We start from the raw sequence: 15880 nt of genomic DNA on the forward strand, positions 1-15880 counted from the left end.
AATACCTCCAGAATATATTTTCCCATCAAAGTATAAAAGAATACTTTAATTGAATTTAATTTGATTTGATTGCTACTAAACTGCTTAACAATTAGTGCTGTCACTCTGGTAATAGTATATACAAGTTTTCTATACATTTTACACACAATGCTCCCAAAATGAAAATCTTGCAAGTACATATCTCACTGTGAAGACTGAGAATAGTTATCACCATCAAAATGATTTTTCCCACTAATACCTTATCACCAGACTGAGGCAACTACATAAATGATAGGCAGACAGATGGATAGGCAACATAAACCATAGCATGTGATATAACCTCAATTGGACTTAAAAGACCTCTTACAGAACTGTACATGCATTTAGCTCAAGAGGTGCAGGCAGCCTATGTTTTATTCATTGGGCTTTTATCCTAGTGCTCATATTTACAGAAACTTTTCATGTTGAGCTAATGTCCCACACCCATAGGGAAAGCAATTATGCCTAATATTTTACTCTCAGTAAATATATCACTTAAAACATAATCAAATGTCAAAACAGCAATAAATATGTTCAGATCTTTGCTAGCTATGGCACAACATGACTAGGAAGAATACTTTGTTTTCTCTTACAAATGTTTTAGATTAAAAAAAACAATAAAGAAAGACAACGACAAGACAAAGCATTTGCCTTCCTTTTTCAGGTACTGATAACAAAGTCAACTCAAGTAAAAGAGAACTCTTCACACATTTAAATCAATTTTCTAATTTTACATCTGCGGAAAAAAGGAATCTGGGGGAATTATTTTCTGTAAACATGGCAGGGTGTATATGCTTTCTGGCAGCTCAAATACAACAGAGTCATAGAATTGCCAAGGAAAGAGAACACTATTGAAAAGAGGAAGATATTTTTAGGCACTTGAGACCCTATTGTAGTTGTTCACCATTGCTTTATGCCTTACAACTCTGTAAGTGAAATTGTTAGAAACAGTAAGTGCTTAGCATAAATCAAAACCTACAAAATCCAGGCCTTTAAGCTGCATGCACAATACACCACTATCCTCATTAAGAACTTTTTAGAAATTGTTTTGAAATACCTATTATGAGTTACTGGATGAGTATCCTTCATTCAGGACACTTCCATGCATTCCATCCTCCAGTATCCTCCATTCAGGACACTCCCATGCAATATACAAACAGCCCAGAGACTTAGGGCTCATTCACATGGCCGTCTGCGGGGACGTACATGCGGCCGCAAATTTGCGGCCGCGTGTACTTCCCCATAGACGGCAATAGCAGCACGGCGCAGATACGGTGCCACACATGTGTGGCAGCGATCCGGGCCGCACACCGCTAAAAGATAGAGCATGCTCTATCTTTTGGCGTGTATGCGGCCGTGCGCCACTATTCTCTATGAAGGGAGGAGGGGCCACCTCCTCCAGCACACAGCGGTATGCCCGAACGGGGGGCATACCGAGTGTGAATGTACCCTAAGCTGAAGATGTATTTGGATAATTTACTAGGACTACTAGACCCTAGGGGGTTCTCTTAAAGAATATATTGGAAGCTGAAGAACCTTGGAGCTGAACATCTTTTGAGTACCTCATTGTTAGAAAACCTTTCAAAAAATAAGAATCATACTACCGTTTATTTTCAGCCTTTGAGATTGTTGTGAAAGTGTTATCAAGGAAGTAGAACAAGATCATCATTTGTACATTATAGGTGATTGTGTAGTCATTTACCAGGGTTAGTAATCTCCCCCTCCTCCCCTACCCAAGAATTGCTTTATGATTAGTGTGATTAGTGTGAATATTGCAGTTGGGGTCCATATCAAACTCTAAAGGTTTGGATTCTTGGACTTAACCCATACGTCAGTCTAAAGTTACAGTTTTGGTCCAGATTCGACTCCACCTCCTACACCAATACTAACTACCAGCATTTATATCAATGTAGCATGTGCCACCACAAACATAGGTGGTGTGTACACACCACCATTTTATTGAGGATTGTGGGTACCCGATGACTGACTTCCTGCCGGCAAACAACAGTGTCTCTTGAGGAGAGTAAAGCTACAAGCTACAGGCAGATACAATCTTTATCCAGGGGAGGGGCATAGAGGTATATAGCAGTTCTGTGTATGTTATGGCTGTTATAGTAGATCTGCGAATGTCATGTGTAACATGGATTTCTGATCTCTCATCACTGATCTGTCTCATTTCTCTTTGTCAGATGTGTCAGATACTAATAGAATGTTCAGAAGCTAAATTAAATGTATATAAACTTGTACCCTGATAAGCTATCCACATTGTCAGCACACAGCATCTCACAGCCCTAGAGGGATCATAATGTGCCTGCTTAGGGAGTGCCCACTGCCCACACTCTGGGATTTTACACTGACCATTAGTGAGTGATGGGACCAAAACAAAACCAAAACGAAAAAGAAATTAAACTGAATAAAATTGTAAAGTAAGCGTTTTAAAATGATCTTTATTGTGCAAACATCACTAGGGGATTAAAATTTGAGAATTTTCTTTCATGGGCGAAAGTCACAGTGTAGGCTATTAAGGAAAAGCTCAAATATAGGAATTTATTTATTTTTTCTCTATTATCCAGATTAGCTTCCCACATCAATTAGGTTAATTAATAAAGACAGGTGGAAAAATCACCTAAACACCAATGTGATCATAGCCTCCAATAGAATTCTTGTGATTTTTCTTTAGAATCTGAATGATCTAGTAATACTAAGTTCATCTTTATTATATTTTCCAAAGTTTTACTTCACTGAAAACACAAAGATATATATAATTCCAGTAACTGATATCTTGGCACAACTTTATCTGTATTTTCTAAAATAAATAAGCCTATTAAAGGTGATAGCACTGATGGCAGAAGATACATTAAAATCTGTGTGTATGTGATGCCTCCATATAACACTTATCATAACTTTTATGATGCATGAAGTCGATGTCTGGAAGGCTAAGGGGGATAAATGGAGAGAATGCTAGTTCTGGCACCCAGCTTACTTTCTGATAATCTAGCTCATCCTTCTTGGCTGACACTAGACCAAGAATAACATTAAACAGTAATAAACCCTTTCCAGCAAACCTCTTATTCCATGGTTCACTGCCCCCAGGTCTAATCTATCAATCCATTTACAGCACATAAAAGGTAAGAAAGCCATTATAAGTCTGCTATGTGCCTTTGCAGGTGGTAGATGACATAAACGAAATCTATCATTAAGACAAGTTTGTGTAATATTGTTTGCTTGTTATTGAAATGCTAGGTGGGTATCCAAACTAAGGACTATATGTAAATCTATATCCATTACAATTTTTACTAGCATGTGTACTCCAGTTTTATAAGTCATGTATCTGAAATTTTATATTGTTTTTCAATAGTATAACCAATAATGTTATTAGAGGAATAAAAGCTCATATGATTTCATCTAGAGCTATTTCACATAGCCTCCTCTGTGTGTTCCCTTTTAAGAGGATAGTAGGATGATCTGCACCATGTTGTATCTGTTCTTATAGCCCTCTGTTGATGCTGCTGACCTTTTCTCAGAAGAGTATAGGGAAAGGCCACTGTGAACAACAGTGAAGGAGATTGGCTGGGAAGGGACATTTTGTTATTGTGGAAGTATTTCTTCACATCAGACCAATCTTCCTCTTTTTAAAGAGTATGTTCCTCGTAATTCATTTTGGACACTATACATGGAAACAATTTCTCTATTTGTTGCATGTTTTAATAGTTGGTGAGATGGTACCTGTGTGGATTGTTATAACTACATACATTTTATCTTTGCTACATTATTTACAATTAAAGAATATTGATATCTGTGATATCTATTGATGATTATGTGCTGCTCCAGGGGATGGCAAGGGGGAGACAGTGCTTGAGTGGTAGATGTTGAGAGTATTTGTCACAGTTCTGGTGTCTCTGAGCTCACTCACTCGGGTGCAACTCAGACAGTGTAGGGGAAATGTTCCGAGATGGTCGGTGTTCTGGGCAGGTTCCCCAAGATACTCAGTCTGGTGTATGTTGGGTGTAGTCATGTGGCCTAGCTGGGTCCTACCCAAGATGGTAGTAAATGATGTGCTTGCCTAAACAAACACAAGGGGTCAATGTAGACAGTAAAAGTAATGCCGGTCTTTACCGGAAATAAGCAACTGCCAAATAGCACAGCAACAATCCTCATAAGTAACTCTCAATCCATATGGAAGTGCTCAGCATTGCATTGAAAGGTTAACAGTTCCTTTAAGTACTAAGGGTATAGTGTACCTGAGTAGTATGTACCAGTAGTAGAATGTGTCTGTCTTGTAGCAGGCTTGAAACGTCTCAGTGTGTAGTCAGGGGTGGATAAAGACTGCTATGGGCCCTGGGCTTCACGAATATTATAACCCCTACAGATCATGAATTATTTCATATGATACTAGAATCAAGCTACTTGGGGAATGGATGATGTGTCCCTTATGCCTGTTTTCAGTCTGCACTTATCTAAAATTGCACTTATGTACACGTGTATTAAGTGCAGGAGCAGATGTATTGTGATATTATAGGTGAAGGCCCTTTTCAGCATAAATTTGGTAGTTAGTTTAAGTGGCCATGGGCCCCATAGAAGAGTTGGGCCCCAAGGCTAATGCCCAAACCCCCTGTATTATTATCTTGTACTGGTGATAGTCTTACCATCCTCCTATATCAGACTGTAACAGGACTTCTGGAGTTTGTAGTACTGTACACAGACCTTAAATAAGTGTTGTTACTGTAGGTCCAGCAGTAACCACACAGCTTGGCAGCTTTTCTCATTGAACAGTGGTAAAGCTATTTCTGATCTGCTCACCTCTCTGGAGCTTGTTCCCGTGACAGGTGGTGTGAAGTACTGTATGTTTTGAGGTGTTCTAAGAGTAAGCCTTTTCATAGATCAATGTGGTTTTCTGCAAATTGCAGCAAACACCCACCGCTAACACCCTCAATTGGTGCTAGCACCAATCCTAGGTGGTAACTCTTTGTCTGCGGCCCCCAGAGTCACCAGCAGCATTTAAAAGACTGTGGGGCAAATTTACTTACCCGGTCCATTCGCGTTCCAGCGGCGGCTTCTCCGCTCTGGATTCGGGTCCGGCCGGGATTTAATAAGGTAGTTCTTCCGCCGTCCACCAGGTGGCGCTGCTGCGCTGAAAGTAAACTCATCGCGCCGGAATGCACCGAGCTGGACCAGGTGAAGGTAAGCGGTCCTTATGCGACACATTTTCGGTTTTTAAATGCGGCGGTTTTTCCGAATAGGTCGGGTTTTCGTTCGGCCACGCCCCCCGATTTCCGTCGCGCGCATGCCAGCGCCGATGCGCCACAATCCGATCGCGTGCGCCAAAATCCCGGGGCAATTTAAGTACAAGCGGCGCAAAACGGAAATATTCGGGTAACACGTCGGGAAAACGCGAATCGGGCCCTTAATAAATGACCCCCTGTATCTTTTTAGCACATCTACAATCTGCACATTGTAATAAATGATATAGAAAATCCTCATATACTGCCATACTGTAGCATGACAGTATATGGTAGGATGAATCAGACAACCTGGCATTAAAGCAACCTAGGTGTCTGAAAAATGGTAAAAAAAGTAAAAAAAAAATAAAAAATTAATAAAACATAAAGTACAAATCACTTCCCTTTTCCTAGAACTGATATAAAATTTTCTCGGTGGTAGACTGTCCCATAATGCACCCTCATTACCTGTATGCCATGAAGGATCCTCTTTTTGTTTCCTCCGGGGTCTCCGTTACATCGATAAAATAGACTTTTAAAAATATTCACCTAATATATGCATGCCCCAACTCACGTCACCTGGCTGTCTGGAATTCTGTGTGGCTGTGCAAGAAATCAAACAAGTATCACACATGATACCAGAAAGCTGCTCAAGATAGAAGATCTTGCACCTGCGCGACAATTCCTGACAGTCGGGTGACATCAGAGAGGCATGGGAGTGGGGAACAACAATAAAGTGGGGCACGTGCATAAATTGGGTCTCGAAGGAGCCAGGGGACACTTGTCGGACAGGACCTTGAGCACCTCTGGCTCATTTGAATATTTTAAAAGTCTATTTTCTTGATGTAACGGAGGCCACAGAGGAAGTGAAAAGAGGATCCCTCATGCCCTACAGGTAACGAGGGTGCAAACGCTTTTTTCCACTGATTTTACCGCATTTGAATTTTTCCCCCGCTTCCCAGTACATGGCATGTAATAATAAATACCATCACTACAAAGTGCAATTTGTTACGCAGAAATAAGCCCTCATACAGCTCACATAAAAATAAAAAAAGTTATAGATTTTTGAAGGTAGGAAGCAAAAAATGAACGAAAAAAGGCAGCATCCTTAAGGGGTTAAACATCAAGAACTTCCTTTTCTGGGGATGGTAGGGAGTAGAGATGAGCGAGTATACTCGTCCGAGCTTGATGCTCATTCGAGTATTAAGGTACTCGAAACGGCTCGTTGCTCGGACGAGTATTTCCCCTGCTCGAGATAGAGCATTTAATTAAAAAAACACAGTGAAGAACAATGAAGAATAGAATAAAAACAGTGAACACAGGATCATTTAAGTGAAAAACACAGTGAAAAACACAGTGAAGAATAGATTACAGATGTTCTGCACATCTGCTTACTTGTCGGGAGATACGCGCGGAACGGTGCGAACAAAATAGTATGTGTAGAACACATTGAAGAACACGGTGAGCAGGACAGAGACACCGGGGAGCAGCACAGATACACCGGGGAGCAGCACAGAGACACCGGGGCAGCGGCAGCACAGAGACACCGGGACACCGGCAGCACGGAGACAGCGGGGCAGCAGCAGCACGGAGACAGCGGGGAAGCGGCAGCATGGAGAAACCTGGGCAGCGACAGGCACGGAGACAGCGGGGCAGCGGCAGGCACGGAGACACCGGGGCAGCGGCAGGCACGGAGACAGCGGGGCAGCGACAGGCACGGAGACAGGGGAGCAGCGGCAGGCACGTAGACAGCGGGGCAGCGGCAGGCACGGAGACACCGGGGCAGCGGCAGGCACGGAGACACCGGGGCAGCGGCATGCACCGAGACATCGGGGCAGCGGCAGGCTCGGAGACATCGGGGCAGCGGCAGGCACGGAAACATCGGGGCAGCGGCAGGCACGGAAACATCGGGGCAGCAACAGGCTCGGAGACACCGGGGCAGCGGCAGGCAGGGAGACACCAGGGCAGCGGCAGGCAGGGAGACACCGGGGCAGCGGCAGGCATGGAGACACCGGGGCAGCGGCAGGCACGGAGACATCGGGCAGTGGCAGGCACGGAGACAGCGGGGCAGCGGCAGGCACGGAGACACCGGGGCAGCGGCAGGCACGGAGACACCGGGGCAGCGGCATGCACCGAGACATCGGGGCAGCGGCAGGCTCGGAGACATCGGGGCAGCGGCAGGCACGGAAACATCGGGGCAGTGGCAGGCACGGAAACATCGGGGCAGCGGCAGGCAGGGAGACACCAGGGCAGCGGCAGCACAGAGACACCGGGACACCGGCAGCATGGAGACAGCGGGGCAGCAGCAGCACGGAGACAGCGGGGAAGCGGCAGCATGGAGAAACCTGGGCAGCGACAGGCACGGAGACAGCGGGGCAGCGGCAGGCACGGAGACACCGGGGCAGCGGCAGGCACGGAGACAGCGGGGCAGCGACAGGCACGGAGACAGGGGAGCAGCGGCAGGCACGTAGACAGCGGGGCAGCGGCAGGCACGGAGACACCGGGGCAGCGGCAGGCACGGAGACACCGGGGCAGCGGCATGCACCGAGACATCGGGGCAGCGGCAGGCTCGGAGACATCGGGGCAGCGGCAGGCACGGAAACATCGGGGCAGCGGCAGGCACGGAAACATCGGGGCAGCGACAGGCTCGGAGACACCGGGGCAGCGGCAGGCAGGGAGACACCAGGGCAGCGGCAGGCAGGGAGACACCGGGGCAGCGGCAGGCCTGGAGACACCGGGGCAGCGGCAGGCACGGAGACATCGGGCAGTGGCAGGCACGGAGACATCGGGGCAGCGACAGGCTCGGAGACACCGGGGCAGCGGCAGGCACGGAGACATCAGGGCAGCGGCACGCACGGAGACATTGGGGCAGCGGCACAGAGACATCGGGAAGGGCAGAGAGACAGAGAGATCGGGGGGACTTCAGTGGAAGAAGAGGAGCGGATCCCGGGACAGCGTATCTCCCGACAAGTAAGCAGATGTGTCGAACTTCTGCAATCTATTCTTCACTGTGTTTTTCACTGCGTTTTTCACTTAAATGATCCTGTGGTCACTGTTTTTATTCTATTCTTCACTGTTCTTCACATCTGCTAACTTGTCGAGAGATAATATACGCGCGGAACAGTGAAGAATAGATTGCAGATGTTTGCAGACATCTGCTAACTTATCAGAAGACATTCTTTTTCAATTAAATAACACATTTTATTCCCGAACCATGGTCCCTTTGAAAAATGCTCGGGTCTCCCATTGACTTCAATGGGGCTCATTATTCAAGACGAGCACTCGAGCATCAGGAAAAGTTCGTCTCGAATAACGAGCACCTGAGCATTTTAGTGCTCGCTCATCTCTAGTAGGGAGGTGTTCAATTCTGTATATATCTACAAAAGGTGGGATGGGACTATATATATGTGCTTTTGTTCTTTTTGTAACCACTGTTCTGTACAAACCACTTTGTGTGTAATGCCTCAAAATAAACAATAGATAACACAGCAGTTCGTATAGAGGCGTATTTTAATGTAAAGGAAAGAATAGATGTTAACTTGTTCATAGCTATGACTTTAATGTACTGTTCCTATGCATACTTCCTGTAATGTCTTTGAACATGTACTTTGTTTTCAATAAAGCAGTTAAAAAAAAACAGCTGCCGCAAAGCTGTGTAATGTATGAAGTATTATAATATTATAGAGTAAAATTACTGAAAAAAGCAGCTTTCTAAAACAAATTAAGAATTGGGGTACTTTATTAACCCAGAGTGCTGTTTTAGCTCCAAAGCCTTTCTCAAGCAATGTTGTGGTCAAACAGTGAAGTGTGTAAAGAAATTGCATCACTTATAATCCCTTAACAAACACATGTACAGAAATATACATAATAAATACAATACAAAGTGCAAATTTATGTATGTACAAATAATGTGCAAAAAGTGAATTTCTTAGAGCTGAAGGGAATCCATATAATACATCTATTTTGTATGTATTTGTGATAAACGAGCCTGGAGTGCATCTAGTGGATAGGTTAATGGCCTGTCAATCCTACAGACAACTACTGTACAGCACAAGAAATTGCAAAAATAGAAAAAAATAATGGAAGTTTATGTTTTTCTCTCAACTGTACAACTCTGCTCTTTGTCTAACTTTTGTTGTTATTGCTGCAGGCCACCAATGTTTCAGACTAAAAGTCTGCCCATAGCAGGCGGTTTCTCTAAGTATGTCACTTTCAAGGTCAAGAGGCTTCCCCTTATCACAATCAGACAAAACTGGCACAATTCTGTCATCTGCCTTACAGGAACTTGTCTTTTACAATTTACAGCTTCACAGTTTCACACTGAAAATGAAAATACCTTTTGTACTGGCAAATATCATTTTAGGAAGAATAATTAGTTTTAATTAGAGGCCATTAAATGGTTTACAGCAGCTGCGAGTAACCGCCCCCCTTTGATGAAATAACGGAAGCCATGCTGTCGGGGGTAATCAGCCTGCAGCTGTGAACCCAATGAAAAGACGACTTTTTCATCAACATAACACATTTTTTATTTGCTTGTATTTTTAAATGTATTTCAAGTAGATCGCTTTTGGCTGACTCATTGGCATAAAACAGTAATGTATTTATGTATTCTATCCTACATCTTCAGCTTAGAGGATACATGATGTACTGTAAATTGCTACAGAGAACTGGCTTTCTTCCTGTACAGTTCTCCGAGAGGTTTTCAGGTCAAACAAGGAAACAGCAATGTGCAAGTTTAATCAGTTTCATTTGAGCAAAAAGCAATTTACTGTACTACAAACTGAAGTTTAATGTAAAGTACATTACTTCTTAAGCATTTATGAAAGAATTTCCCATATGGTCAAAGGAAATAAAATGAGCGTTTTAGTATATATGTTAGTGGTGTCAACTTTTTGTTGTCTATTTCAGGGACACATAAATCTAACATGACACATGGATCTTAACTGCTCAGTGTAAGATGTGTGGCTTTAGTTGATCCACACGAGTATACATTAAAGGGTATTCCCATCTGGGCATTTGCATTTAATTGAATTCATTTCCCATAAATAAACATTTCTTCAATTGGATGCTATTAAAAAAAATGTTCCTGTGTGAAGATAATTTCTCATAAATGTAGTCATGTTGTCCCTTTGAAACGAGATGGCTTCCTCGGATACGACCACCTCACATTTTGGCAGCGGTGGCCAGACATGCACAGTTGAGTCCTGTCTGACCACCTGGATTTAGCGTTCATTATCACAGGACGGCTGCGGGACATGCAGTAACTCCCAGACATTTTATATACAAAAACAATCTGTTGCTTTATGCAATCACGCCAGCAGAGGTGGTCGTATCCGAGGAAGCCATCTTGTTTCTAAGGGACAACATGGCTACATTTATGAGAAATTATCTTCACACATGAACATTTTTTTGAATAACATCTAATTATTTATGGCAAATTAATTCAATTAAATGTAAATGCCCAGATGGGAATACCCCTTTAAGTCAGTGCAGGCTTCATCATTAGAAACAGGGACTTAGCCAAAGACTTAGGTTCTGCTGGAAAAGTTTCTGCCCCTGAAACATCTACTTGTATATTGAGTAGAATATGTATACTTTCTGTTTTAGAACATTGCAGCTTAGATGCAGAAGCTTAGGTCTATTTATAGTAGATGCTTCTACAATGGAAAAACCCTGACTCCACCACTATCACTAACTCTTCCTCCTGTCCTACTGTGTTGGTACCTTCACTCTATCTGCGCCCTCTGGAGTTGAGTAAGGTGATGGTGCAGAGATCCATCAGCTCATAGCACCAGCACTGTTCCCCTGAAGCAACTGTGTGGCGGCAGAGGCAATGTGATGATTCCTTCACATCTGCCAGCACATAGCAACAGCGGAGGATGATGAAAAGAACAGCACTGCTGGGGAATGGAGAGGGGTCAGTATCTGGTGTTTATCTGGTGATTGGAGATAAGATAGAGATGAAAGGCCACAATATTAGGATAATCTAGCAGAGGCACAGATTGTTTTTTAATAAGAGACCCCAAATTTAAGTACACAATGCACTTGAATTGTGTTTAAAATTCATTTCACTCACCACAATATGAGGAAGAGATGACTGTGCCAAAATATGAGAAGATGAGGGGCCACAGTATGAGGGGGTGATGGAAGGACCCAATGAGACCCCTAATGGGGGTCACAATATGAAGAGGAGATGAGGGGGCTATAATATGAGGGGGATATTAGGGACCCACAAGGGAGAGGTGGTGGGACCAAAATATGAGTTTAAGATGATTGGAGCTACAATATGAGGTACAGATGCATGCGTGCGGTAAGCAGCAACAAGTGTTTTTTTTTTTAACACAGAAAAACACATGCCGTTACTAAACGGACACAGGCATTTAGGTCTGGACACATCTGTGTTTAGGGAAGAATCCTTGAAACACATTTTAAAACAATTCAATTGCATCCTGTGAACATGTCCTTAGGCTGCTTTTACACTATGGGGGTCATTTATCTTTAGACAGGACTTTTGTGTGTGTCTTTTATTGGTTATTCCAGGTTTTGGATCTATTTGATTTATCTTAGAGGTTGATATATCAGACAGCTGAATCGGTGGGATGTTTGCGACTTTTTATTCAAACTCTTCTGCAATGTCTTCTAAAGTTTTTCCTATGCATGATCTGGATTGGAGTTTATTTTTGACAGTTTGAACACGATTTGCACCAAAATTGTGCAATTTTTGTCCACATCTGGATTTTAAAGATATATAAGGTAAAACACTGAAGAATTCTTGCGCTTCTAATTTTGCTAGGCAAGTGGAAGAGTCGCAAATAGGCAAATGCACCAAAAAGGCACAAATGTAAGAGAAAAAAGAGAAAAGCCAAAGATAAATGACCCCTTATGTGTTCACATTACGGTTTAAAACACATTGCAAACACAACAAGAAAAATGCAATGTCATTGGAATACATCAGTATTTTTTCCATCATTAACGCTGATGCTTTTTGGGTGATGCATTTTCAATGCCTTTCAAACTGCAATGAAAAAGCAGTATGTAAATATGACCTAAGGATCAATTTCACAGGTGGATCCTAGGTCTCCCAGCCTGACTCTGTGCATATTGATAGAATTGAACACCCCAGTTACATCCTGTGATTTTTTTTCTCTGATTATAGTGAGAATAAAGTCCAAAGATAATACCATAGAACTTGCAGCTGCATATCTACAATATTTTTTACTTTATTATATCTTCTTCTTCTAAAATTAAAAGGTAATAGGGATCTTCTAACCTAATCTTATGAAACTTGGCTTGTATAGCAGGCTGCATCATAAACCTCAGCACACATTCATGTTGCTTTTTTGGAAAAAATAAGATAAATAGTTATAATTGTAGTCCTGGCTGCATATTCACCAACAACGACCCGTTTAGTTGCACTAATAAAAAGTGTATCTCATAAATGATTAGTAGGTTCCATTTTTACTTCCTAAACTTCCAGTGTCAAAGTATCTCCTTTTGCAGCACATTTTCGCAACCATTGTAGGATAAAAGTGGTCAGAATGAGTTCTCCTGCTTGTAATTCCACACCCCGGAGGAACTGCTTGATTGACTGTTCTAGCAGCCTCTCTCAGCTGGGAATGTGTGCGCATGTGCTGATATCAGATTGTAATCAGCCTCTGGGTCCATTCTCTACATATATTCCTCAATCACCTACACACAGATGCTTGTTATACAAGTCTTTTTGCTCCGTTTATCTGTAAACAGGAAGATTTAAGGTCTGATTGAAAGCTCAATACACAAGGGGGCACATTTACTTACCTGTCCTGTCACGACCCCCGAGGGTCACTAAGATCGTGTGCCCAATTTCCTGTATGTGTCGCTTCCCCGATCAGGTCCGCTGGAGTCCACCATCTTCTCGTATGTGAGTGCATGGCTTGCAACACAATTTTGAATTTTAAATCCCGTGCTTAGTCCGAATCAGTCGGGTTGCCCCCCGATTTGTTTTGCATGGAAGTCGGCGCGACTGTGCCAAAATCTGATCGCCAAAGACCCCAGTTAAATGCGTTGCAAAATGGAAAAATTCGGGAAACCCGACGAAAATGCAGTCCGCGGACAATTAGTAAATGTGCCCTAATACCATTCCACAATCCAGTGGGTATCTTAAGATGATGTTTGATATTTTATCTATTATGCTTACATTCAGACCTAGGCATTTTTATATGAATACATATCAATTTCATTGCCCCAAAGATAATGAAAGCCCTATACCGCAATAGTTAAATGCAGGTAAAACTCCTTATTTAAAGGAAATTTAGATTTTCTTATGACAAAGCATTAAGTTGTGTCATTCTCCTTACTATAAATACTCGGAACACATTTACTGTAAAGATCTATTGATGGCTATATTAAGTTATGTTCAAAGAATATTTCTGAAACAACATAATCTTCAAAGATGATTGAAGATAATAAACGTGTGTTAAAGCTGATTGCAGCCCAAGCCATTAAAGGCAAATAAGCCAATTATAATTTCATTGAACATTTCTTCTATATTTCAAGATGTCAAAGTTTCTTTTGGAGACACTTCAATTCATTATTTAGTTGGGGAAAATAAAGTTGTTAACCCCAAGTCAGTTTAAGAAGTAATTATAGAGCAATCATTAGTCAAGTAGATAAACCTTAGAAGCTGACATTAGTGAATTGTCCTTCTAGACGAGAAGCCATGCTGATTAATTTTTTAAGAGGTAAAAAAATAAGACTGCCACTTTAACAGTAATTGAATTGCCTATAGCAAGTACATAAATGTTTACCAGAAATAACCTGAAAGAAGTTGTCATATACTTTGAGCTCATGGAAAGTAAGTTATGATAAACAGTATACGGTCTTGCAGTACCAATATTATTTTTGCTTAGATTTAGTGCAGTATGGCAGTCAAGGGTACTTTTAACTCAAAGCCATGTACTGTATGTTCTGGAGTTTTCAATCTGAACCTTTAAAGATCCATACTTACTGATAATAGGCACAATACAGTCTAGAATAATAGAATTAACCAAAAGACCCATATCATATAGGTTGCAAAGAGAAGCGTCTGGAGTATAAGGCGCACCATCAATAAATGCCTGCTAAAACTTCTAGGTTCATATATAAGGCGCACCAGATTATAAGGCGCACCTGATTATAAGGATGAATGACCAGCAGGTGGCAGACCTGTGCACAGTTCAAGGCAGCTGTTGTCTCTAAGTAAGGTTCATATATAAGGCGCACTGGTCTATAAGGCGCACCTTTGATTTCTGAGAAAATTTAAGGATTTTTTGTGCGTCTTATAGTCAGAAAAATACAGTATATTATGAAAATAGCTGTATTATATATAAGATAAGATATATACCATTTTAATTCAAGGGGCTGCTGTAGTATTGCAATATACTCTATTAGCTGTATTAAAAAAAAAAAACCTTAAATGCTAAATGTTGACTTCAAGCCTTTTGGTAGTAGGATATAAAAAATAACTATTAATTTATATTCCTATGTGCAGCAGCCTTTGGGGTCCTGCCCCCCAAAGATCAGCCCACATGCTGCAGACCACTCATTTCAAAATCACTTAGAGGTAGTAATTATTATGGTCCATAATATAGTCACTGACTAGTAACTATAAGGCATCTAGCTCATGTTACTTTCTAGTCTCCTTTCCTCTGACACATCATGTGCATGATTATTATGCCCATTCACAGTTGAAATTTAAAAAAGATTACACACTTTGTATTTTCTGACACACATGCCTTGAAATATTTGCAATTCCTGGCACCCAGCCAGGTAGTGCAACTATTTCTATCCTTACACCACTACCATGCCAAGTGGGTGTTTAAGGATGTAAAGAGGGCCATCCCAGGTTGCAGAATGGGTATATGGGGCATTCTTGCCACACACTTGTTAACTAGCTGTAGCCTATGGCAGAACCTCTACTCCAATTCTACCCCAGTTCCTGCCCAATTGCATGCCAGCCGCTGGATATATTATCTGACACAGGATAGAACATTAAACCTTAGATGTTAAATGTTCCTATAGTAAGAAAATGGTATTAAAGTCAACCCTTACAAGATCCTGATTATCTTAATAGTGCACATATGTAAAATATATTTAATCAAACATGAATTCTGACATCTAAATCTTACCTTTATCCAACGCTGATTAGCGTCCTTGAGGCCAACCTCGATTTTCCGCTTTTCTTCTGGGGCTATTGTAGCACTTTCTATTGCTGTCCCTCCAGTTTCATTTAATTGTTTCAAAACCTCCTTTCGTGGAAGAAGCTCTTCTACCTTTACCTGAAAAATGCATGATGATCAGATCACAAAACATATTGCAAACATTCTCTCTCCACATATAGTTCTTTTAGTCTGTATTCCATTTTGGCTTTCAGTGGGTCAACCAATAAAACTAAAATTCTACCCTTCACCTTTGTAAAGTATATGTGAATAATTTGTAATGCGCTGCAGAATCTGATGACACTATATAAATAAAGATTATTATTACTATTAATCTCATACTTTACATCTTTACAATTGGTGAAATTGGTCAATATGTTTATATTCAGTATAACTTGTAATATGGCATGTCGTAAGAAGTTACATTCCTTAATAGCATACGCATTAAAGCAGCAATTGATGCTGGAA

At 41.8% G+C, this 15880-nt stretch overlaps 1 protein-coding gene across 14 annotated transcripts in view; it reads right to left on the minus strand.

Annotated features, from left to right (window-relative positions):
* DMD (dystrophin) overlaps positions 1 to 15880 on the minus strand; it is a 1566296-nt gene that overhangs the window by 573113 nt on the left and 977303 nt on the right. For all 14 annotated transcript variants that reach the window (XR_011853162.1, XR_011853161.1, XM_072135922.1 and 11 more), the window contains one exon: positions 15383 to 15532. Coding sequence is in view for 12 of the 14 variants with exons in the window: in XM_072135922.1 (XP_071992023.1) it covers positions 15383 to 15532 (150 nt within the window). In the remaining 2 variants the exon portion in view is untranslated. The remainder of the gene's footprint in view (positions 1 to 15382; positions 15533 to 15880) is intronic.

The sequence above is a fragment of the Engystomops pustulosus genome, chromosome 2 (genome assembly GCF_040894005.1).
Source record: "Engystomops pustulosus chromosome 2, aEngPut4.maternal, whole genome shotgun sequence".
NCBI lineage: Eukaryota > Metazoa > Chordata > Amphibia > Anura > Leptodactylidae > Engystomops > Engystomops pustulosus.